This window comes from Capricornis sumatraensis, chromosome 4 (assembly GCF_032405125.1).
Source record: "Capricornis sumatraensis isolate serow.1 chromosome 4, serow.2, whole genome shotgun sequence".
Taxonomy (NCBI): domain Eukaryota; kingdom Metazoa; phylum Chordata; class Mammalia; order Artiodactyla; family Bovidae; genus Capricornis; species Capricornis sumatraensis.
The window spans coordinates 31,196,388-31,221,271 of record NC_091072.1 but is presented as its reverse complement, the minus strand read 5'-3'; the positions used below and the strand labels follow the sequence as shown (position 1 = coordinate 31,221,271).

The 24,884-nt window shown below is 44.4% G+C and overlaps 1 protein-coding gene across 1 annotated transcript in view; it reads left to right on the top strand.

Moving 5' to 3' along the window:
• The window catches only part of WWC2 (WW and C2 domain containing 2), a 146,786-nt gene that overhangs the window by 83,882 nt on the left and 38,020 nt on the right, over positions 1 to 24,884 (top strand). The window contains exons 5-8 of the mRNA XM_068969775.1: positions 12,867 to 12,946; positions 16,360 to 16,489; positions 19,459 to 19,605; positions 20,757 to 20,830. Of these exons, the coding sequence (XP_068825876.1) occupies positions 12,867 to 12,946; positions 16,360 to 16,489; positions 19,459 to 19,605; positions 20,757 to 20,830 (431 nt within the window). The remainder of the gene's footprint in view (positions 1 to 12,866; positions 12,947 to 16,359; positions 16,490 to 19,458; positions 19,606 to 20,756; positions 20,831 to 24,884) is intronic.

Sequence of the window (24,884 nt, the reverse complement as noted above, 5' to 3'; positions counted from 1 at the left end):
TCCTTATGGGATGTTTGCTGATCTTTACCCTAAATCTTTCTGACCACACGGCTGTTAAGGTCACAGCTTGTCTATCCTTGAGTTTTGGAGTCTTAAAGACTGCTCACCAAGTAAATAAACTCGTGCAACCCTTGCATAGGTCATGAAAGAGATTATTGCCGTGACCCCAGAAGCCCCCATGGTATTCCCTTGTCACCCTTGTCCTTCTCCCTAAAGGTGACACTAGTGACCTTCATTGACAATGCTGTAAATCAATTTCCTGCCTGCTTTGAACTTTGTGAAACTGAACTGCTACCACATGGATTACTGATGGCTTCTTTTGTTCAACATTTCTTCTGTATTTTTTAAAATTTATTAGTATTATTTTAATTTATTTTGCCTGTGTTGGGTCTTAGCTGAACCACAGGGTCTCTTACTTGCCGAATGTGGAATACAGTTCCCTGACCAGGGGTCGAACCCAGTGCTCTCTGCATTGGGAGCTTGGAGTCTCAACCACTGGACCCTTGTTCAACATTTTGAGATTCATCCACATACACTTTTACTGCGTGTGAACCATCCCACCTTTGTGTAGATACCATGAATCCTTCATTTCTTCTACTATTGATGTACATTAGCGTTTACACAAATTGCTAGTAATTAATAACTTGCATCTTACTGTGTGTGTCTGTTACACATGCCTTTGGGTTCACAGATGTACGCGTTTTTGTTGGTTATGCAACTAGGAGTGGAATTGCTGTGTTAAAATACACTCGAGCAGATACACACAGTTTCGGGCCTTGTTAGTCAATCAGTGCAAAATATTTCCTGATTTCTTTATGATTTCTCATCAGAGTGTTCTGCTTAGTTTTTAAACAGTTTGGGATTTTCTTATCCTTTATTCAGCTTAATTCCACCACACGTTTTCAATTCTAAAATTTGTTTATTTTTTGTTTTTAGTTACTTGCCCAAATTCTGCACATCAATGCAATAATTTTTTGAACAAAATAATCACAGTTATTCTAAAATTCCATGTCTTGATTAGTATAATATCTAAAACTTCTTATGTGTTGAATTCTTCGGTCTGGTCTGGTTTTTTTTCTCTGGATTTTTGGTCAGTATTTGACCTCTCAACAGCTGCTTGCTTTTAATTAAGAGCCATATATTATGTATGAAAGAGAATAAAGATAATTTAAGGTTTGGGATGATCTTGTTATCCTTCAAAGAGGATTTACTTTTGCTTCTTAGAGGAAGTTAGTTCTGGGGCAGATAACTTCCATTCAGTCAGGGTTTGAGTTTTCTGAATTCTGGGCTTCATTCTTCTTCTTCTTTTAACTTTTTCACCACACCCATGGCATAAGGGGAATTTGTGACCCGACTGGGAATCGAACCCACAGGAAAGTCTTTGGGCTTCATTCATTTTCCTCAGAGTGGGTCTATTTCCCGAGCACCCTTTCCCTTAGGTCAAAGCTCTTCAGAATCCCAGTTGAATTCCTGGGCTGTTTCCTGAGGAAGCAGGCTGACTGAGGCTGGACTCCAGTGTCTCCTTGGAGCCCTCGGCTCTGAGGAACAGCCAGTGCTTCTCTGCGTGTCAGGCTCCCGGTCGCTGCATTTTCCCAGCTTTTCACTTTCTCGATCACGTACGCAGATGCCTCAGAAGGAAAACCGATGCCAAGTTTGGATCTTGCCTATGAGGCCTCTCTTATCATTTGGCTCTTTAACAGAAGTTCTTGCTGTCTTGGTAATTCTCCAGTGTCTGCAAATAGATGTTTGTTTGTTTAACCTCACAACTTTTCTGTTTGTTCTCAGAAAACGTATGAAGAAAGTCCGTCTATACTTTCTGGAAGCAAACCTCTTTGGTGTGGACTTTTGGGTGTAATTTATGAAGTCACTGTTGGAAGTTTTCTTTTCTGCCACAAACAGCCCTTTGCCCTGTCCACCCGCCTTCATTTCTCTGTCTGTTCCTCGAGGAGCTCACGGGCGGTTTGTGGGACACCTCGTTGCTGCGTCTCTGTGTCTTGTCTGTACATTTCTGTAATCTCTCAGGCAGACATCTTATCTAAAAAAAGGCTGGGGTGGGACGACAGGTGAAGGTATGTTGTCAAAACTGACCCTTGCTAAACTTCAGTACTCCCTGGAGCTGTGCCCATCTCCGTGTCACTACGTATTATTGCTTCCCCTTTAAAATGTTAACCATTCTTCACAGTTCTTTTCTTTGAACATAAATGCAGTACCTCATATTGTATATGGAATACCTCAACAGGCTATGGTAGTCTGCCTCTTTAAATCCCATTTCAGAAAAGATGCAAACTAAGAGAGGGGTTTTTTAAAACAAAAGCAGGGCTTCCCTCGTGGCTCAGTGGTAGAGAGTCCATCGGCCAACGCACGATATGTGGGTTTGATCCCTGTTCCGGGAAGAGCCCATAATGCCTCGGGGCAGCAAGCCCCTGTGCTGCGGCTGTGGAGCCTGTAGCGCCCGGGAGCCGAAAACTGCTGCGCCCACATGCCCTGGAGCCTGTACCCCACAGCGAGAGAAGCCACTGCAAGGAGACGCCCTCACAACTAGAGAGTAGCCCCCGCTCGCCGCCACTAGAGAAAAGCCTGCACAGCAAAAGCCCAGCACAGCCGAAATAAATAAAATTATTCAAAAAAGAATAAATGAGAGCATACAGGTTGCCTCACACCAATAGCCGCCGGAGGAAACGGAGCCCTGTGTAACTGGGAGAGATCCCAGTAGACCCCACAGAGTCACGTCCCCCAGACCCATCACCTGATGCCACAGAACCCCTCTGATAAAGCTTATTTTGCAGCAGGTTTAATGTGCGCTTAGGAGCCTGTGTTCACCTGTGTGTCATCACTGTGGGACGGCAGAGTGAGTCGGGGAGGAGTGCCCTTCTCGACAAGGCGCTCCCCTCAAGAAGGGGGAGGAAGAATTCACGAGTAACTGGAGTGAAAGATGAGAGCCTCTCTTCCATTAAGGAGGAGGTGCTTGTCCAACACTTCCTATCAGTGAAAATGCCTTTTAATAGGAATGCTTCCACAGCACATGGGCCGTCATGGTCCACATTCTCTTGTGATGCTTTTAGCCATATCATGGTTTGAACGTGGCAAGGCAGATGGTGCCCTCTCTCTGCCACGTGGGCATGTTCTGGCGAGGTAGCTCTTTGAGAATGCCCAAGAGGCAATGGCACTCCACTCCAGTACTCTTCCCTGGAAAATCCCATGGGCGGAGGAGCCTGGAAGGCTGTAGTCCATGGGGTCGCTGAGGGTCGGACACGACTGAGCGACTTCACTTTCACTTTTCACTTTCATCCATTGGAGAAGGAAATGGCAACCCACTCCAGTGTTCTTGCCTGGAGAATCCCAGGGATGGCGGAGCCTGTATGCTGCCGTCTATGGGGTCTCACAGAGTCGGACACGACTGAAGTGACTTAGCAACAGTAGCAGGAGGTGTTCTGAAGTGCCTGGATAGCTTGAGCCGAGTTTCATGGATTTTGACAAGCTAGCTTTTCTTGGCTCGCCTATCCCGGAGAAGTCCTTGCTTGTACCCATCCCTTTCACAAAATAATGCCACAGAAATTGTTGTGCAGTCGCTCAGTCGTGTCTGACTCTTTGTGATGCCATGGACTGCAGCACACCAGGCTTCTCTGTCCTCCACTATCTCTTAGAGTTTGTTCAAACTCATGTTCATAGAGTCGGTGATGCCATCCAACCATCTCATCCTCTGTCGTCCCCTTCTCCTGCCTTCAATCTTTCCCAGCATCAGAGTCTTTTCCAATGAGTTGGCTCTTGGCTTCGGGTGGCCAAAGTATTGGAGCTTCAGCTTCAGCTTCCTGAATGCTTCAGCATTCAGGATTGATTTCTTTTAGGATTGATTGGTTTGATCTCTTTGCAGTTCAGGGGACTCACAAAAATAATAACTCAAGAATTAGCTAGCTCCTCATTACTTTGGTGTCTTATAGGACCTGTCTCCATTTTGGGTTCTAGTAACAGTTTTTTGTACAAAGCCTAGCACTGGTTTCATACCGCATTGTTTTAATGTAACAATATTAGCAGGTGTGCTTTATTTCTTTTTATTGAATTAGAGCAAGTGGGTCAAGTATTTGGGAACCAGGTACATAGGAGCCTCGGTCTAAAACATCTGCTTTATATTATGTTATGGTTGTAGGTGTTGGTGATCACCAGGCTTTAGTTTCCTCCTCAGGCGTCTAGTTGTTGAAAAGGTGAAATGAATAAATTGAGCTCTTTAATAATATACTCATCATTTTTAGAGGTTCAGTTCAGTTCAGTTCAGTCGCTCAGTCGTGTCCGACTCTTTGCGACCTCATGAATAGCAGCACGCCAGGCCTCCCTGTCCATCACCATCTCCCGGAGTTCACTCAGAATCATGTCCATCGAGTCCGTGATGCCATCCAGCCATCTCATCCTCTGTTGTCCCCTTCTCCTCCTGCCCCCAATCCCTCCCAGCATCAGAGTCTTCCAATGAGTCAACTCTTCGCATGAGGTGGCCAAAGTACTGGACTTTCAGCTTCAGCATCATTCCTTCCAAAGAAATCCCAGGGCTGATCTCCTTCAGAATGGACTGGTTGGATCTCCTTGCAGTCCAAGGGACTCTCAAGAGTCTTCTGCAACACCACAGTTCAAAAGCATCAATTCTTCAGTGCTCAGCCTTCTTCACAGTCCAACTCTCACATCCATACATGACCACAGGAAAAACCATAGCCTTGACTAGACGGACCTTAGTCGGCAAAGTAATGTCTCTGCTTTTGAATATGCTATCTAGGTTGCTCATAACTTTTCTTCCAAGGAGTAAGCGTCTTTTAATTTCATGGCTGCAATCACCATCTGCAGTGATTTTGGAGCCCCCCAAAAATAAAGTCTGACACTGTTTCCACTGTTTCCCCATCTATTTCCCATGAAGTGATGGGACCAGATATCATGATCTTCGTTTTCTGAATGTTGGGCTTTAGGCCAACCTTTCACTCTCCACTTTCACTTTCATCAAGAGGCTTTTGAGTTCCTCTTCACTTTCTGCCATAAGGGTGGTGTCATCTGCATATCTGAGGTTATTGATATTTCTCCCGGCAGTCTTGATTCCAGCTTGTGTTTCTTCCAGTCCAGCGTTTCTCATGATGTACTCTGCATAGAAGTTAAATAAGCAGGGTGACAATATACAGCCTTGATATACTCCTTTTCCTGTTTGGAGCCAGTCTGTTGTTCATGTCCAGTTCTAACTGTTGCTTCCTGACCTGCATACATATTTCTCAAGAGGCAGGTCAGGTGGTCTGGGATTCCCATCTCTTTAAGAATTTTCCACAGTTTATTGTGATCCACACAGTCAAAGGCTTTGGCATAGTCAATAGAGCAGAAATAGATGTTTTTCTGGAACTCTCTTGTTTTTTCCATGATCCAGCGGATGTTGGCAATTTGATCTCTGGTTCCTCTGCCTTTTCTAAAATCAACTTGGACATCAGGAAGTTCACAGTTCAAGTATTGCTGAAGCCTGGCTTGGAGAATTTTGAGCATTACTAGCATGTGAGATGAGCGCAATTGTGCAGTAGTTTGACCATTCTTTGGCATTGCCTTTCTTTGGAATTGGAATGAAAACTGACCTTTTCCAGTCCTGTGGCCACTGCTGAGTTTTCCAAATTTGCTGGCATATTGAGTGCAGCACTTTCACAGCATCATCTTTCAGGATTTGAAAGAGCTCAACTGGAATGCCATCACCTCCACTAGCTTTGTTCATAGTGATGCTTTCCAAGGCCCACTTGACTTGTTCAATTTTTTGAAAAAAAAAAAATCTTTTTTTTAAGATGAGGAATGTGAAAAACTTATACCAAAATTTATTATTTCATTTGTTTATTATAGATACTTACAAAGCCAAAATTTATCATATCATTTCTTCATTATGGATACTTATGATAGAGAGGAGAATATCTTACATAAACTAAACCTTCAACTAAACTGATATTTTAAAATGTTCATAGCAAAAATTACAAATAAGTGGGATTTGGTAAAAACTTGATGCAGGAAAATTTTGGTGAATTTTGACTGCTTTTACTGATTGTTTATCAAACTGAAATACAATGTTGGAAGTGTAAAAGTGTAAATTTCTTTAGAAATACAGATGCAGTTGAGAAATTTTTTTATTAACTTAATGTTTTAGATTATTTTTAGTCTTTATTGAATTTGGTACAGTATTGTTTCTGCTTTATGTTTTGGTTTATTGGCTGGGAGGCATCTCAGGTCCTCACCCAGCGATCTAGCCTGCACCCCCTGCATTGGAAGGCAGAGTCTTAACCGCTGGACCACCAGGGAAGTCTCGCATTCGAGACTTCCAGCATGTCACTACAGCATGTGCTCTATGAACCAACTTCTAATTGTGTCAAAAAGGAAACAAATGCTCCTTTGGTTAAATTATTTGCTCTCCATGCAAAATACATAGCTGGTTCCTGGGCACTGCTGTTGATAACAGTGTGTTGTCTTTTGTTCTTAAATATATTTACTCACACATTGTTAATATTAATTCACTTTGAATTATTTTTAGCAATGGTGATGGACTCAGAAGAGCTATCCACAGTCTCACCTATTTGTAGTTGTGTCCATAGATTCTAAAAGAATAGTGGTTCACCGTAAGGGTTAGTTTGTAACTGTGAACAGAGTTAGCGCATGTGCACGTCAAACAATGGCACTGTAACCAATGCTGTAACTAACCTACAAAAACCATAACTGTGTGCTTCAAATAGGAAGAAATATGCCTTCTGAGAATGTAAATTGCTACCAATAGCGATTATCTCTTGCCTAGACATGAGTGACGTCTTTATGCTTAGCTTATTTGTTAGGTTTTTATGTGGGCCATTTTGCTACAGGTCTAGTTTGTCTTTGCCGACAGAGGTCCATATAGTCAAAGCTATGGTTTTTCCCGTAGTCATGTACGGATGTGAGAGTTGGACCACAAAGAAGGCTGAGAGCTGAAGAACTGATGCTTTTGAATTATGGTGCTGGAGAAGACTCTTGAGAATCCCTTGGACAGTGAAGAGATCAAACCAGTCATTCCTAAAGGAAATCAGTCCTGAATATTCACTGGAAGAACTGACGCTGAAGCTCCAATACTTTGGCCACCTGATACGAAGAGCAGACTCATTGGAAAAGACCCTGATACTGGGAAAGATTGAGGGCAGGACGGAAAGGGGACAACAGAGGATGAGATGGTTGGATGGCATCACTGAATCAATGGACATGAGTTTGAGCAAACTCCAGGATATAATGAAGGACAGGGGAGACTGGCGTGCTGCAGTCCCATGGGGTCTCAAAGAGCCATACACGACTTACTGACTGAGCAACAAAGATTGTCTTTGATCTTACATATATTATCATACCGCTGATAACGAAAACCTTTATAATTATAGTTTTCAAAAATTCTCCAGGGTTCTAGACCACTCTCTGTTGCTTAGTGGCAGAGTAACTTCAGTGGATTACTTATTCGCTTTAGTACTGAGATCCCTTACTTGTGAAATAAGCATTAAAACTGTATCTGTCTAATAGAGTAGTTGTGAGGATTGAGAGGACAGAGCCTGGAACACGTGAAGTGCCTAGAATGTTACCTCTCATCTTTGCCTCCAAGTAGAGTCCATGTTTTTTTTAGAGAGTCCACATTATTTTCATCCATAATTTTTTAGTCCACATTTTTAGAAAAGGCAGAGGAACCAGAATCAAATTGCCAACATCCATTGGATCATGGAAAAAACAAGAGAGTTCCAGAAAAACATCTATTTCTGCTTTATTGACTATGCCAAAGCCTTTGACTGTGTGGATCACAATAAACTGTGGAAAATTCTTAAAGAGACGGGAATACCAGATCACCTGACCTGCCTTTTGAGAAATCTGTATGCAGGTCAGGAAGCAACAGTTAGAACTGGACACGGAACAACAGACTGGTTCTAAATAGGGAAAGGAGTACGTCAAGGCTGTACATTGTCACCCTGCTAGTTTAACTTATATGCAGAGTACATCATGAGAAATGCTGGGCTTGATGAAGCACAAGCTGGAATCAAGAATGCCAGGAGAAATATCAATAGCCTCAGATATGCAGATGACACCACCCTTATGGCAGAAATTGAAGAGGAACTAAAGAGGCTCTTGATGAAAGTGAAAGTGGAGAGTGAAAAAGTTGGCTTAAAACTCAACATTCAGAAAACGAAGATCATGACATCTGGTCCCATCACTTCATGGCAAATAGATGGGGAAACAATGGAAACAGTGACAGACTTTATTTTGGGGGGGTCCAAAATCACTGCAGATGGTGATTGCAGCCATGAAATTAAAAGACACTTGCTCCTTGGAAGAAAAGTTATGACCAACCTAGGCAGCATATTAAAAAGCAGAGACATTACTTGCCAAAAAGTAATGCCAAAAAAGGTTTGTCTAGTCAAGGCTATGGTTTTTCCAGCAGTCATGTATGGATGTGAAAGTTGGACTATAAAGAGGGCTGAGTGCCAGAGAATTGATGCTTCTGAACTGTGGTGTTGGAGAAGACTCTTGAGAGTCCCTTGGACTGCAAGGAGATCCAGCCAGTCAATCCTAAAGGAAATCAGTCCTGAATATTCACTGGAAGGACTGACGCTGAGGCTGAAACTCCAATCCTTTGGCCACCTGATGCAAAGAGCTGACTCATTAGAAAAGACCCTCATGCCGGGAAAAATTTAAGGCGGTGGGAGAAGGGGACGACAGAGGCTGAGATGGTTGGATGACATTGCTGACTGAATGGACATGAGTTTGAGTAAACTCTGCCAGTTGGTGATGGACAGGGACGCCTGGCGTGCTGCAGTCCATGGGGTCGCAAAGAGTCGGACACGACTGAGCGACTGAACTGAACTTAACTGAGAGTCCACATTGTGCTAAACGTGCCAGTCAGCACTAGCGTAACCCTTTGCTGTGACCTGAGGGTATTTGTTTTTATGTTCTGTGTCCTGCATTGAAACTGGGGTGGAGAATGAGAGTAGAAAACAGTGATAGCTAAAGACGTCAAATGGCTCTCTGAGAAGAAAAGGTATTGGACGTTTAACAATATAACTCTCTTTTTTAAAAAATACAATTGTATTCTAACAGAGTTCCATTTGCAACTTTGACCTATATAAGAAATAGAAATGGATTCTATTTTATTTTCCTTATTTATTTTTAAATCTTTCTGTTATTTATTTATTTGGCTGCACCAGGTCTTGGCTGCAGCATGTGGGAGTTTTTTCAGTTTCAGCATGTAGGATCTTTATTTGGCTGCATGTGGGATCTGGTTTCCTGACCAGGGATCGAACCCGCAACCCCTGCGTTGGGAGCAAGGAGTCTTAGCCCCTGGGCCACCTGGAAAGTCCCAAGACCAAACTCTTGAAAACCAGAAACAATCCCAAATAACATTGAGTTGGAAATAATACCTGTTTTCACTTACCATTATAATAGAATCAAATGTTTTCATCCTTAACAAAATAAAATGCACCTTGGTGTTAGGCAGCTGAGAATCACTCATGTAATCCATTCAGAAGCCTCCCCAGGATAAAAGCAGTAGCTTCCAGCCAAGTGTAGGTAAAGTAAAGAATGGAGGAGAAAGGAAAGCACAGGTGCGTCAGTCTCCTCCATCATTGTCACCCAGCACACAATACAGCCTCACGTCACTTAAGCAGAGCAGAGTCTGAGTTGTCAGAAATTTATTTACATTTTAAATGATCATTTAAAAAAAAATTTTTTTTTTTGGACTGCTCTGAACCTTTGTTGCTGTGCATGGGCTTTCTCTAGTTGCAGTGAGCAGGAGCAACTCTTCTTGGCAGTGGCCTCTCTTGTTGCAGAGCACAGACTCTAGGCACACAGGGTTCAATAGTTGCAGCACGCAGGCTGGGTAGCTGCGGTGCACACTCCTAGTCGCTCCGTGACACGTGGGATCTTCTCGGGCCAGGGGTGGAACGCGTGTCTCCTGCATTGACCGGCAGATTCCCATCCACTGTAGCACCAGAGAAGTCCTTAAATGATCATTTTTGGAAGAAATTAGATGGGTGTGTCATCGAAGTCCAAATGATTTTCAAGTTTTATGTCTGTGAGAGACACTGTTAATTTGGTTGTTCCAAGAGGGCTCAATAGATAGATAGCATCATGTTTCTATCAACTGTGTTTTCAAAGGTGGACACAAGTTTCAGCCCAGCTAGTTGAGTTACTATTGATCTTTTGGATTTCTGCTGCTGCTACTATTGTTCTTTTTAAGTGAAAATGCTGGTCTTTTTTGGTAGAAAACTGTTTGAGAGTGCTGTCAGAAGTAGAATCGCACGTGGACTGAACTGAGATTGTTGATGGCTCCTGATGTGGTCAGAGTCTGATGCTAAAACTGCAGTGTCTTCGCTGGTCAGTGTGTGTGAGCTTGTTGCTCTGTGTGAATGTTAAAGCACCTTCAAGATCCTCCTCTCCCAGGCCAGCGCTCCTCCCCTGGCCAGGGAAATCCTCTCCTCCTTGGGGTCCAGGAGCATCATTTGTACCTCTCTGTGTAGTTAGGAATTGGGCCCTGCAACACAATTGTTTTAGTTTACTGTTATTGAAGTACAGTTGATTTGCAGTGTTGTTCATCCCTCTTATACAGCAAAGTGATTCGGTTACACACACACAGACATATATGTTCTTCTAACACAATTATTTCTGTTTCCTTTTCCCTAATAAAATAGAAGTGCATTAGGGCTCAAACTGTTAAGCCTTCTGGTAAACCCAGCAGGTAAATTATGCAGCATCTACTGTATCCAAAATATTGGGCCTCACAGTCTAGAATCGTGAGTGTCATACCGCCCTCGTCCTCGTCGTCTGAGTCCTCAGAGTGGCTCTTCTCCGTCTTGACATTTTTCCCTTCTGGTCCACAGTGCTCTCTGTTTCCCTGGCTTCTCTTGCCTCTGCCTCACCATGTCCTGTATCTCCTCCGCTCATGGACCTCTGAGCGCTGCAGACACCCGAGTTCTGTTTTTGAACTTTCGTCCCTTCTGCGCACACGCTCTCTCTAGATGATCTCACTTATGCGCATGCATGTAAAAACCACATCCTTATGTCAGTGACCCTCCCTTCTGTATCTCTAGTCTGGACAGTTGCAGTTGCTTCCGAAGTGCCGTGGGTATCAGAAAAATAATTGTCTTACCAGGAACCCTTGATCTTCCCTCCCAGACAAACCCGGTCCCCCCCACCCCCCATAAGAGCACCTTCATGTTTTGGAAGTGACCTTTGACGTGTGGCTTAGCTGGTAAAGAATCCACCTGCAATGCAGGAGACCCCCGTTCAATTCCTGTGTCGGGAAGATCTGCTGGAGATGGGATAGGCTACTCACTTCAGTATTCTTGGGCTTCCCTGGTGGCTCAGCTGGTAAAGAATCCGCCTGCAGTGTGGGAGAGCTGGGTTTGATCCCTGGGTCGGGAAGATCCCCTGGAGAAGGGAAAGGCTACCCAGGCTAGTAATCTGGCCTGGAGAATTCCATGGATTGTGTAGTCATGGGGTCTCAAAGAGTCGGACGCAACTGAGCGACTTTCCCTTTCCCTTTTGGCACATCTTCTCCCTCACCGCCCACCCTGGGGCCATCACCCCGCGCTGTGGGTCCCACCTCTGAAGCGTCCCCTGTAGCACGCCCGCCCACCTTGCAGATAGGACGGCCCCTTTGGGCCACTGTAGTCACCGCAGTGGCCTTCTGCAGCCACGGAGCAGCTCCTGCTCTACAATCCCGCTGTGATTCTCATCGTTCTTAGGAGGAAATTTAGAGATCCTCAGCGTGGCTTCAGGTGCTGTATCAGCGGGCCTCCTTTTCCAGTCCCACCTCCTGCCCCACACGGCACCTCTGTAACCCAGCAGTGGCAGCATCTCTAAACCCCAGACGCCTGCTGAGGTTGCCCTGGCCCCACGCAGCTTAGGGTGTGTGCACAAGCTCCACCCAGCAGGGACCCTTCTATCAGTGAGGCCTATGGGCCTTCTGGCCAGGGAAGTCCCTCTGTCCCCATTTTATATCTTGAAGTATCCTGTGCTTTTCTTTTCAATCACCAATGACAATTGGTAAGGTTTATTTCATTGGACGATTATTTGCTCACTGTCAGGCTCCCTCGTTGTTCTATAAAACCCATAAAGGCAAAGATCAGATCTGTTGTGTTCACACTTTCAGACCCAGGGTCTGACACACTGTGGGAATTCAACACATATTTATGGAATGAGTAAACAGGAAATAAAAGTGCAAAACACATGGAATTACTATACACCAGAACGTGCTTAAAACTTCAGGCTGCAACTTACTATATGGAAATAAGCTTCTGACACCCATGAGAAGACCTTTAGTTTGTGACTGAACCAGGCTTGTACCATATCTCTGACCTGGAGGTTTTAGTATTCTTATTTCCAAAGATAATGGGGAAAGAATAATTGTTACCTGTTCGACAACAAATTATGTGTTAACCCCGTGGTGCTCACCTGGTGTCACTCTGCAAGTTTGGGGGTGCAGCCGGAGTGATGCCGCTTACTCTGTCATGGGGGACAGCCAGGAAACCAGTACACAGACAATTCCAGCTCTCAGAAAATACTGCGAACTGAACAAAACAGAGAAATGGCCTTCGTGGGGTGGCCAGAGAAGTGCCGCCTGGCCCGACCAGTCATGATGCCCAGCTCAGAGCAACTCTGCTACACAAGATAAGGAGAGCAACTTTGAGTAATAATACACATCACCACTAATCTAAACATATTAATCTCTTTCCATGGAATTTATATCCAGGGGAAACGAGTCGAGTAAACGTTAAACCAGCGGCTGTGTTTATGTGTTTAATAGTTTACTAATAGGTTACCTTTTAAAACTGTGTTGCTAATTATTTACAAACATTCATATTTACATTTTCTCACAAAAGGTCAAAAAGCTGAAGCGAGAACTCTCACAGATGAAGCAGGAATTGCTCTATAAAGAACAAGGCTTCGCTACTCTGAAACAGTGAGTATGAAAATAATGAAATTAACTCTCAAATAATCCAAGACCCCTGAGCCAGTCCAAAGAAAGCAGAAGTGCAGACGACATAAGAGTTTTCTCAAAGAGTAGTCAAGTAGGAGGCGCAAAGCTTGGCACCAAAAAAAAAAAAACACACAAGAAAACAATCAACCACAGAACAATAAAAAAACACTTGGGAAAATCTACTATACACTTTGAAAAGGTCTGAAGTTTTCCCTAATGGGTGGAAGACCCAAGGAAACCAAAGGGAGAGACTCAGCTTCATCTTGCAGGCCCCCAGCCGGCCTTAGGTGGAGACGGAGCGGGAAGATGGGGCCCAGGACAGGCTGGGGTGACCAGGTTCTCTGTGGAGCCCGACCCAGGGGGCCTGTCTGCCTCTGATGCCTCCCGCCCTCACGGAGCCAGTCAGGGGTGTCTGCGGAGGGGCTGAGTGCATGTCCAGGCCCCCGGGTTCCCTCTGCCCTTTCCTGCTTTGTGCTGAAGTCCGCTGGACCTGGCCCCAGGCTGAGCCAGGTCAAAGGAGAATGTGGATGATGGAGGGCAGGTTGGAGGACTGGGGCTCCCTGCCCTGTTCCCAGACCCCGACGTGCACCCAGGCGTCCAGCTCCCACAGCGCCCACCCCAGGGTCTCCGAGGCAGGGACGCGGTGGCGGTTCATGCAGCCCATGGCCTTGGGGAGGGCTGAAGCCATCATCCCTTGAAAGGCATCCGGCGGCCCTTCCAGACCCTTTCTCTCCCGAGGCCCCGTGTGGGGCCCCAGCAGTGAGGCGGGATTCACTGGGGCTTCCCGAGGGGCCCCTCTCCAGACAGGTTTACACCCTTCCTCCGGCTGCCTCCGCAGCATCCAAGGCAGCAAGGTGTCACCCCCTTAAAGATTCCCACGTGTTCACTGGCCGGGCCGTCTGAGCAGATCGTTCTGTGTGTTTGGCTGAAGAGCTGTATTTCAGGACTCCCATCGCTCGGCTCCGTCACCAGCCACGTGACTCATCTCAGACACTTGGCGTTCTGGCTCAGTCTTTGGTGTTGACACTCACCTCATGTGATCATGACCATGAGATTCTTTGAGATGCTCCCACCCTGGTTGTTCTCCAGCCTGACTGCATATTAGAATAATCTGAGGTGCTCTTTAAAAAAAAAAAGTACACGTGTCTGGTCTCCATCCCAAGACCCCCACGTGGTTCTCAGGTCCAGCTCTGTTCAGAGAGCCTCTGCGGAGGTTGCAGTGCACCCCCAAAACCTGGGCAGACCTGGCTTCCCCTAAATGTGTTGTTTAGTCAGTTGTCCATCGACATACAGAAGGGTGTCAGGGTAGGAACACCAGGAAGCATTTAGCCACACGTTACATACTTTTAAGACACATGAAATTATAACTCATGTCACCACCAGGATTAAAGGTTAGCCAAACTTACTGTTTTTGTTATATCAATGTAACAATGATATATTGTTTCAAAGCAGTTTGCTTGCAAGCAATTTTTATAGGAATCCAAGGCATGTTTAAGAATCTGTCAATAACATTCCACAAGAAAACAATAGCCATTTGTTGTAGAAACCCAGGCTTTCTCTTGCAGCGATTCTAATCTGAGGAAGCAAGAGCAGAGAGATACCATATCTAACGTTAGACGCCCCTCATGCATCTTAACTATAGACAGAATAAAGCTGTTTTCGTTCAAATGTTTACCACCATACTACCAGAAGATTGAATAATAATTTATTATACCCAGAGACCATATTTTTCAAGAAATCACGTTCCTGATACTAAAGGGAATCTTACTTGGGGTTATGACCGAAAATATATTTCAGGAATAAATTTAAGCAGAATCCCGCTGTAGGATTTTGCAACTTCACACTCACAGTAAAATGGAATAATTTTGTGGAATGTGCACCGGTTTAAGCCCCGGTTGTCATTCCACTTGGTGCCATCGTTTATGCTGGATGAATGAATGTACTTTTATTCTCTGTGTTATTCATTTCAGACTGTGGTCCCAAGTTGGACTTTGGCCCTCAGCAATAGTGTAGCTTGTGTGTAGATGGACACCAGCAAGAGAGGTGTATTTCCGCTTTGGCCCGTCCAGTGGCACTGGTTGTATGTACTTTATTATAGAATTGATTTATGATGAGATTTATTTTATTTTATTAGGTTCTTTCAGACTTTAATTACTTGTTCAGCACCATAAAATATTTTCTAAAATGCTACTTGTAAAAATAAGTTATCTACAACCTGCCCTCATTTGAGTAAACTTTTGAAGAGTGAATAAGATAATATGACGTTAGTTAATTTTTTTTTCAAACTATACCCTTCACATTGAAATAAATACAAATTAGTAAATGTTTTAAACCAAATTAGCTCAGAGACAATTTTCTGTGAGTCAACAGGTGCCGTATCTCTGGAGAGTCTGGGAATTAGACAAGGACATGCCCGAGATCGTTGTGTCGTAGCGCTGTTGGCTGGTGGGACAAGGGGGTGGCTATGTGTTTCTGAAGTAAAGCCCAAGTTTTTCCTGATGAGTCCCAAGCTACATAGGTGATGATGAAGAACTTTAGCCTTTTTTTCTTTTTAAGAATTAGGTCATTTGGTTGGGCCCTGTGACCCCTTCAGTTACCTGAAATCCTCTGATGTAGGGTGACCCTGTGAACTATGTGGACGTTCAGTAAGCAAGTACTGCTTACCAAGTACTAGTCAACAAGCTCACTGGGAGCTCTTGATTCAACATTAATGGACAAATGAACACATCTGCCCTTGCGTCTTGTTCCTAGATTTGAACTCATTCAGCAAGACAGGCAATGTTATCTTGACTCATAACTGTCGTGAAAATAGAGTACTTTTCATATATTTAAAAAGAAACAGGGAACTAACCAAACAATCCAAGCATTATAGGATACTCACTAGTGTAAGCGAAAATCACCACCCTTTATTAACGGTCACCAGACTCTGCCCTGTGCTAGGTTTTTGCACAGACGTCGCGGCACGTAAAATTAGACGGCAGTGATGAATCCCAAGGTTCCTGGGCTCGCTCAGTTTACTGGCATTTCTGTCTTCCTGCTAAATCAGTTCCCCGGGCCCCGAACCTTTGCCAGGATCAGCGTGTGATGAGGTTTGAGTTCAGCCAGCAGTGGGACCACCCAACCAGACCGTAAACAAGAAGCCTGAAAAATAAAGAAAGAAAGAAAGAAGCCTGACGCTGATGGCAGTGGGCTGGGTATGAGGTCGGGGGTGGCAGGGGTCTCAGCTCGAAGCGGTCAGAAGAGAAAGGAGGAGAGACCACCACCCTGAAGCTGCTGTGTGTGAGTCCAGCAGTAAACATCAGCTAACCACGACATCCCCACACCCAATTCCCGCGGTCTGTTTAGCCTGTACTCTGACATTCTTTGATTGTTTTTTTCCCCCTCTCTTTTAACAGAATTGATAAAAAAATGTCTGGAGGCCAGACTGGCTATGAACTCAGTGAAGCCAAAGCCATCCTAACGGAACTGAAATCTATCAGAAAGGCTATTAGCTCAGGAGAAAAAGAAAAACAAGATCTGATGCAGGTATGTGATAGAACATTTCTGTGGGTCAAGCCAAACTACTACCTTCTTGGGCCTCAGAAGTCGTCCTTGAGCAGAAAGTTCTCCAACAGAGTCTGGATGGCCCCTTTCCACCAGGACCCCATCCCCCCCACCCCCGCCTGCACCCCATTCATACGGAATTTTGTCTCATTGGAGATGGTTACAGGTACTGAGCCAGCCGCTGCCTTGGAGGAGGACAGATGAGCTCTAAGGCTCCAATATGCTTATTTGAAGGCTGGCTTTGGGTGACCTTTGAGGCAGGGCCTGGTGGATCCTGGAGCCCGTGTATGGAGATTGCCGTCTTGGTGCGCCCTGCAACTCACTGCAAACTTCAGGCGGAGCCCTGATAGGCAGGGTTATCTAAACCAGTGATCCTTAGCCCAGGATACAGAAAGGGCATGTCGCCTGCCATCAGTAACTAGATAATAGGCCTTGAGAAGTGGGGGAGGGGTGAAAGGAGCTTAGAAAAGTTACTCCCCACCCCAGGAGATTCTCAAGTGCTAGCTGGGCGTGGCACGGAGAGATGCTGAGCCAGCGGAGGGGCAGCTGTGAGGTCACCTGGGAGACGGGTCGATGGCACTAGACGCCCTGGTCACACCTGTACACGCCTCACCTTACGCACCTGAGCGCCACTGGTCCAGCCCCACGTGTAGATAAAACAGCCGTTGCAGGAGCAGTGTTCTGCACCTATATATGGCACATATAATCAAGGGTTTTTTTTAAGAGGTATCTCTTCCTCTTCCTCCCCTCCTTCTATCCCATAATTATCACAAGCACTGAGAATTCTTTGTAATAGTTCAGATATTTGGAATTCTTCACCTGGCTGGGTGAGGATTTAGTCTGTGTCTTTCAAAAAATGTTTCAGCCCCTGGTGAACAGCCCCTCTGTATTTAAATAAAATGTTCAGCTACTTAATGTCAGTTTCCAAAATTCTGGTTGAATACAAGTGAATATTCTTGAACCCATATAATTTTGCATTGGGGGATTTTTTAAATAGCTTTCAAGAAGCAATTAAATATAAAAGACAATGGTAATAATAGCGAATACTTAAAATACTGACTTCGGGCCAGATGGTCTTCTGCTTGCTTTGCATAGAAATACTTCCATTTAATTCTCACGGCAGCCCTAAAGATAGCCTCTGTTATTATCCTCAATTTACAGATACGAAAACCACAGTACAGCGAAGTTAAGTTACTGAAAGTCACACAGCCGATAAGTGGCAGGACCGAGGTTCAAACCCAGGCAGTCTTGCTTCAGAATAGATGGTTCTAATATGCACATAACGCATACAGAACTTTACTTGGATTCGGTTTTTGTTGTTGTTCTACAGCGAGCCTGCTGATTAAATCAGTCATCCCTGAAAAAAAGTTAATGGTTCGTGTACAGATTTACATTGGACCCTCATAATTTACCAATTTTAGGTCCTATTTGATTCTTCCTGTAAACTTTGAATTTATACATAGGCCAGATTAAGTTTAAAAATTAGATAACTTTTAAATTACTAAAATATGTAAAGTAAGTAATAGATCTAGAAATCAACAACAGAGCTGAAAAGGACTTTAGATATCTTCTGTGACTTTCAAACCTCTTTGGATATGACCCACAGTAAGAAATATATTTTTCATCAAAACACAGTAACACAAATATCTTCACCTGTAGATATACACACACACGCCAAATTTCACAGAAATATGCTTGCTTTTGATACTAGTAGTATACTTTGATTTTATTTCCTAGTCTCCTCTATTTCATTTTAAAACATACTAGTCATGACCTACTAAATTAATTGAATTCATGGTCATCCCAGATAGGTTTGAAAAATATACATCTTTTCATTGTTCACAACAAAAATGTAGAAGAGACTTGTCCAAAGTCTTAAAAAGGATTCATTGTTCTTTTTTGTAATGCATTATTCCATTTGACCATTTACGTTTTATCCCTCATACATTTTGTATAAAAATATATATTTTGTATAAAAATGCCTTTGAAAGAAAATAGAGGTTAGGTGAAAAACAAGTATCAGATCTCTGATAGTCCTAATTTCTTATCATGAGGATTTCATATATCAGGAATAAATCCTGGCTCTTCTTAAAGCTGATAATAATGAGCTTCTTACGTTTTGGTTAGTGTTTTGTAAGGGGGGGGTTGTTGGTAGAAGTTTAGATTTTTCATTTTTAATGCTATCACTGGCTCACATCTTCCCTCTAAAATAAACTCCCTATATTAAACCTGGTTGCTGACAGCAGCCATGTTCAATTGTAATTATGCACTTTCCCAAAACAAACATCATTGCAGGTACTGATCGACTGCAGCTTCTGGGCCTCAGTTTCCTAATCTCTAACGTCTACGTGAGCTAAATAATCTCTTGGATCCTATCCAGATATCAAATGGCATAACTGTGGACATCAGTAGGAAGTTTGCCTACTTTATCTAAAATGAGATTGCATTATAGGTATCCCATGTCTCCAGAATTTCTACTGCATAAAATGGGTAGCCCTCATTAAAATAGACTTTTTAACAAATTTTTCAAAAAGAGAAATGCATTTGTATGTATAACGAGTCACTTTGCTGTACAGCAGTAATTACCCCAACATTATAATTCAACTATACTTCAATTAAAAATTAATTCAAAAAATTTTTAAAATAAGAAATGCATCTATTAAATATAAAGATACCATGATTCACAGGATGAAGAATTCCCAGGCTGTCTTGAGAAAGAGAAGATAGCCTGTTTTAATATGATCTCACATATTTTCAGAGTCTGCATGTATGTGCAAAAACTGTCTTGTACCCTTATTTTTGTCAGTCATTTAAAGTGATAAACACCCACTAAGATAAAGGAATTGTTGTTTCCACTGAGATTAGCTCTTTCGACGTAATTTTTCCCTGGTGGGGAAGTTTCACCCCCTTCAGTGCTTGGCTCTACGAAGTGCTTTGTGTTTCCTGAACAGAGCCTTGCTAAGCTGCAGGGGCGGTTTCACGTGGACCAGAGCATCGGCACATCTGAGCCAGACCTGAGATCCAGTCCTGTGAACTCGCATCTCTCCCTCTCCAGACAGACCCTGGACACGGGCTCACAAACCAGCATCTCTGGGGACGTAAGTTATCCGTGTGAAAGGGCCCTGATTATGGCGTCGCTGGCGGATGGGAGGGGGCCAGAAAGGGGCTGCGAGTTCCAGCTGTGTGCATGCAGCAGTTCGTACTCATAAGACTGGATTTACAAATCTTAGCCTTATCTTTTCTGCCTAAGTGCCAAGCATATCAAATGCAACCCACTCCAGTATTCTTGCCTGGAGAATCCCAGGGACTGCGCAGCCTGGTGGGCTACTGTCTATGGGGTCGCAGAGTCGGACACGACTGAAGCGACTTAGCAGCAGTAGCAGCAGCAGCCAAGCATATCAGAATCTGTCCAGATAAATAGCTTGGTTCAAACTTTCTCATACTGTATTTATTCAGAGACTCTATTGAAAGATAAGAGACACGTGAGAATTTAAGTTTTTCCTCTTAAGTTAAGAGCCTTGGAAATTAAGGTCCTTCCAAATACACATTAAGGCTAATGAAAAACATAAATATATGCCTTTAAAAATGAAACCAAAGAACTTGTTTTTACACATCTGAAGTTGATTATATTAAAATGTTTGATTGGTGGTTTATACCTGGCACTTGAAAATATTTAATGTGGTCTGAATATTATTACCAGTTTATAGTCTACCTTTTGGGACACCATTAGCAGATATTTACTTTTCAATAAGTTCCCAGTTATTTTTGTGTTCTTTGAATTCTGTGATATGAAAGTAGAGCAGATAGAGATCAACAGTAGGGCTTACCTGTTTGAAAAATTAATTTTTGAAGTAATTTATGTTTATGCATTTGGAAGTTAAATGATGGAAATTTTGGCTCACAGAGACAAGGAAATTAGTTTCAGTTCATAAATTTTATTGACCTGTACGCCCTTCATAAACTCTTAGACACCAGAAGCATTTACCTGATTTTTTTTTAATCCTGATTTTAATGTGTAGAGAAAAGGATGTTAAAGTCTTTGAAAAAAATGCAACAAGCTTGAATTAAAAAGAAATGTTTTGTCCCCACTGAGACGCGAAAGTAAGTGCCTTTGCAAACTGGTGTTCCCAATTTCAATACTATCTTCTTTAGCTTTTCAATTACTCGTACTTCCTAGAAACAAAAGCAGTTTTACTTCATTCATTAGCAGAGTTAATTGACTTTTTCCCCTTTTGTTTTTTTTAACTAGATCGGAGTGAGAAGTAGATCAAATTTAGCTGAAAAGGTCAGGCTGAGCCTCCAGTATGAAGAAGCGAAAAGAAGGTAAGAGGAGGGCACTGTGTGGCAGTCGGGTCAGTGGGCTCCCCGGCGTTTTCCAGAGTCCATCTCTATTCCCGTGGTGACATCTGCTGGGCACTCGCCAAGCGTGTTTTACGGAGATCACCCTTCAGATCTTGGAATATAAAGGTTGTGGGGGTCTCCCCCACCCCACCCAAAGCCAAAGAACAAGGAGAATTCGTGAGAAGGGCAGGAATGGAACTGTCCCCTTCTTTCTGGAAGGAAGAAGCTTTAAGGCTGTACGGTACCTACTCACAATTTAAAGTGAGGAAGTTGGTTCCCCAGACAGTGCTGCAGAGACTCGGGTGCTGGGCTTGGTAGCAGCTCAGAGTTGAAGGTAAACAGCTTCCAGCACCTTCCTCGGTGTTGGAGGGAAGCCCCCCGCTGGTGTCCTGGGGGATGTCTGGGTGTTGCTCAGTTTTGGGGTGGTCCCTCCTTTACCCTCTCCACTCTTCTTCAGCACAGCCTCACTGCCTTTTTCTCACCTGTGCCTCCAGAGAGGGTCTGGGAGACTCCTCCGTCCTCAAGTTGGTGACAGACTGAGCAGGTTTTCATAACGTAGGAACTGTGCTTGTTCTGAGAGAGAGGGTCACACCGAAACCTTTCATCATTTTGCTTTTAAGAGTGTGCAGGTGCTGCTGTTCCATTGTCTAGGAAGGCACGGGGGCACAGGCCCGTGTTATCAGAAGCATGAGCTGCTCAGCTGAGAAAGTGTGTGGTTTCCCACTGCAAGGCAGCCCAGTAGGTGGATATTGAAGTCCATCTGTTAATACTGGTGATGATGAGAATTTAAAAGTCATTGGCTAGGGACTTCTTTGGCAGTCCAGTAGTTAAGACTTCGTCTTCCAATGCAGGGGGTGGGAAGCTGGGAATCCCATCAACCTCGCAGCCAAAAAAAAAAACCCAAAGCATAAAACAGAAGCAGTATTGTAACAGATTCAATAAAGGTTTTTAAAACAATCCACATCAAAAATAAATAAATAAATCTTAAAAATTAAAAAAAAAAAAGTCATTGGCCAGATTTCTTAGAGGTTGTCTGGCTTTAACAATGCCATTATTTGATCTGCCTCAATCCAATATTTACCTCTGCATAGCCTCTGTTACTAATATTACTTGGCTCTTTGATTTACTGAAAGAACCGTAAGCTTTGTTCCACAAATTATTAACCACCGTGAGCTTGAGCAAGTCACTTCGCCTCTCTGAGCAGCATTATACCCGGCTAATTTTAATGCCTGTAAAGTTTCCCAGGTGGACTGTAAATTTCTTGAGGGTAGGAAAAGCGTCATGCACCGCGTTGTCTGCTTCTAACGTCCGGCACTAGCAGTTCCCCTCGACCGGGACTGAGGGCTCCTTTGTGCTGTTGCGGCCTGGGGACCTGGGAGCCTGTTCCGGTCGCTCCAGCTATGAGCACACCGGCCCCCGAGCCGCCAGAACTCCTTGGCTCCAACATAAACAAAGCCAGGATCAGTGTCTGGCTTTCCGAAGGAGAATGGCCGTAACTCAGAATTAATCTTGGGGAGGCGAGCCTCATCCCCCTTCGTCCTTGGGGTTTGACTCGACTTCCCTTGGGCCAGCTTGAGCTTCTGCTGGACGCTGGCTCCATCTGGAGCTTAAACAGCACTTGTCTTCTAGGTGTTCCAAGAAAGCGTCACAGTTTCTTGCCCAGATTTAGCACACTCTTTCCAAATCAAATTCAAGACCTACCTAATGCCCGATCCCACAAGCAACAGGTGCTGTTCTTTCTTTCACTACATCATTGCTCACGGTTCAGTTGTTTAATTCAGTCCCATCAAGACTTAAGATGTTGGTTCTTTCCCATTCGGTTACATTGCTGTTTGTTACCATTTGAGGTTTTGCTTTAGTTACTAGTGATTCTGAGGAGATGGTACGTCTCGGGGGTTTCTGCATGTGTTGAAAGTGCTTTTTCTTCCTTAATTCTGAATAAGTAAAGAATTTTGTGTTTACTTGTGTTTGGGTTGTGTTTCTCGGAAACCTGTTTTCTCCTGCAGCCTTTGTTTTACATGCTTAATGAAGCCAATAATATCATGCTTATTTAGCATTTTGATGATTAATTTCCCAGTACATTGAGACAGTTGTTTACAGTTTTGTGGTTAAAGCTGAAGAATAGCTGATGTTACATCTATCATAAGTGCAGACGACAGGTGAAAATCACAAGTACGTTATACACAGCATAGTTTAAGGTGGCAACTTTCTTTTTAACTCAAACAGGAAACTCAAGGCACCAGAATGTGGAGCTGCCTCCCTCTTGGTCCTGATAAAGTTTTTCAGTCTCCTTTTTCTTCTCCTCTACAACTTCCTCCATCTAAAAGGGGGGGGCAGGCACCCCCTTTTCTCTCTTCATCGTCTTCTGCTATGTGCTGTGATAATACCAGAGTAATCATCCAACATTTTGAAGTAGGAATATAGGGTTCCTAATCCCAATATCCAGTACTCTTGCCTGGAGAATCCCGTGGACGGAGGAGCCTGGAGGGCCGCAGTCCATGGGGTCGCTGAGGGTCGGACACGACTGAGCGACTTCACTTTCACTTTTCACTTTCATGCATCAGAGAAGGAAATGGCCACCCAGTCCAGTGTTTTTGCCTGGAGAATCCCAGGGACGGGGGAGCCTGCTGTCTATGGGCTGCTGTCTATGGGGTCGCACAGAGTCGGACACGACTGAAGTGACTTACCAGCAATGCCAATATCAGCTGTGTTCATAGTTTATCTTTTTGAAAGATATTTATTTATCTATTTGTTTCACTGCCCCAAATCTTAGTTGTAGCTTGCAAACTCTTAGCTGTGACATGTGGGGTCTGGTTCCCTGACTAGGATTTGAACCCAGGGCCCCCAGAGTTGGGAGTGAGGGGTCTTAGCCACTGGACCACCAGGGGACTCCCTGTAATTTGTCTTGATCGTGTGCTTGTGGTCAAAACAGCCAAGTGCCGTTCCTCTAGTGAACAGTCCCGACAGTCCTCATGGTGCCCCAGACCAAGTTATTGGATTCGGGTGGTCCTTCTGATTGAATCCGGAGTTGACTTGATGGTTGAGTACAAAGCTCTAGACGCGGTGAAGTCTTGGGTCAGCAAAACCATGAAGCTGGGGAGGAGTCCCTTGGCTGCGTTTTCCTCCTCCCCGCGCTCCTGGCTGCGTTGCCCCTTCCTGCTGCCACCCCGGTAGGGCCACTCCCGCCGTGCCGCCTGTGCTGGATGCCGCCGCCAGCCGCGTACAGAGCAAGACCAGGTCAAGGCGCGCTGCGCGTGGTGTAGATTCCACCCAGGCCCCGGAGCGGGAAGCGAGCTCCCTGTGCTCTTCGCTGGCGACACTGGGACCTTGAGGGGCTGCCTTGGTTGTGGTTCCGGGTGGCCCAGCCCTGTCTTCTCCCCTCCCCCAACTGGCTGATCTTCAGTTGCTGCCAGCGTAGCCCGGGTTCAGCATCTCGACCCAGAGGAAGGGAGCCAGCATGACAGCATTTCAGGCGTCACTCACCAGAGTTGCTGGTTTGTTTTTTTTAACAAAGTCCTCAGGTGTTCCTCCATGCATCAGGACTGACTGGTCCTCTGCTTCTTAAGCATCTGTATAGTTTGACCTTCATCCTTCTTTTCAGGTAGTAGGTGTGATAACCTGGAGTCTAAAGGTGGGGAGGGTGAGGCGGATGAGAAGTGTAGCGTCAGCTCGGGGACCCGACTAGGGGCTGCGGTTTGGTCAGCCTCTCACCCTCTCCTCCCTGTCACAGCTGCCCCTGGGGGTCAACCCCAAACTTAGCCTGCCTAGTGTTTCCCTCTCCTTGGGACTTCTTAGAATGTGCACGACCATTTTATTTTATTTTATTATCATAATATATATATTTTATAGAAGTACAGTTGACTCCCAATGTTTCAGGTGCACAGCAACGTGAATCAGTTATACATATACACATATATTATTGTGGGGGTGGGGGGCCTCCCCAGTGGCTCAGATGGTAAAGAATCTGCCTGCAATGCAGGAGGCATGGGTTCGATCCCTAGGTTGGGAAGATCCCCTGGAGAAGGGAACCCACTCC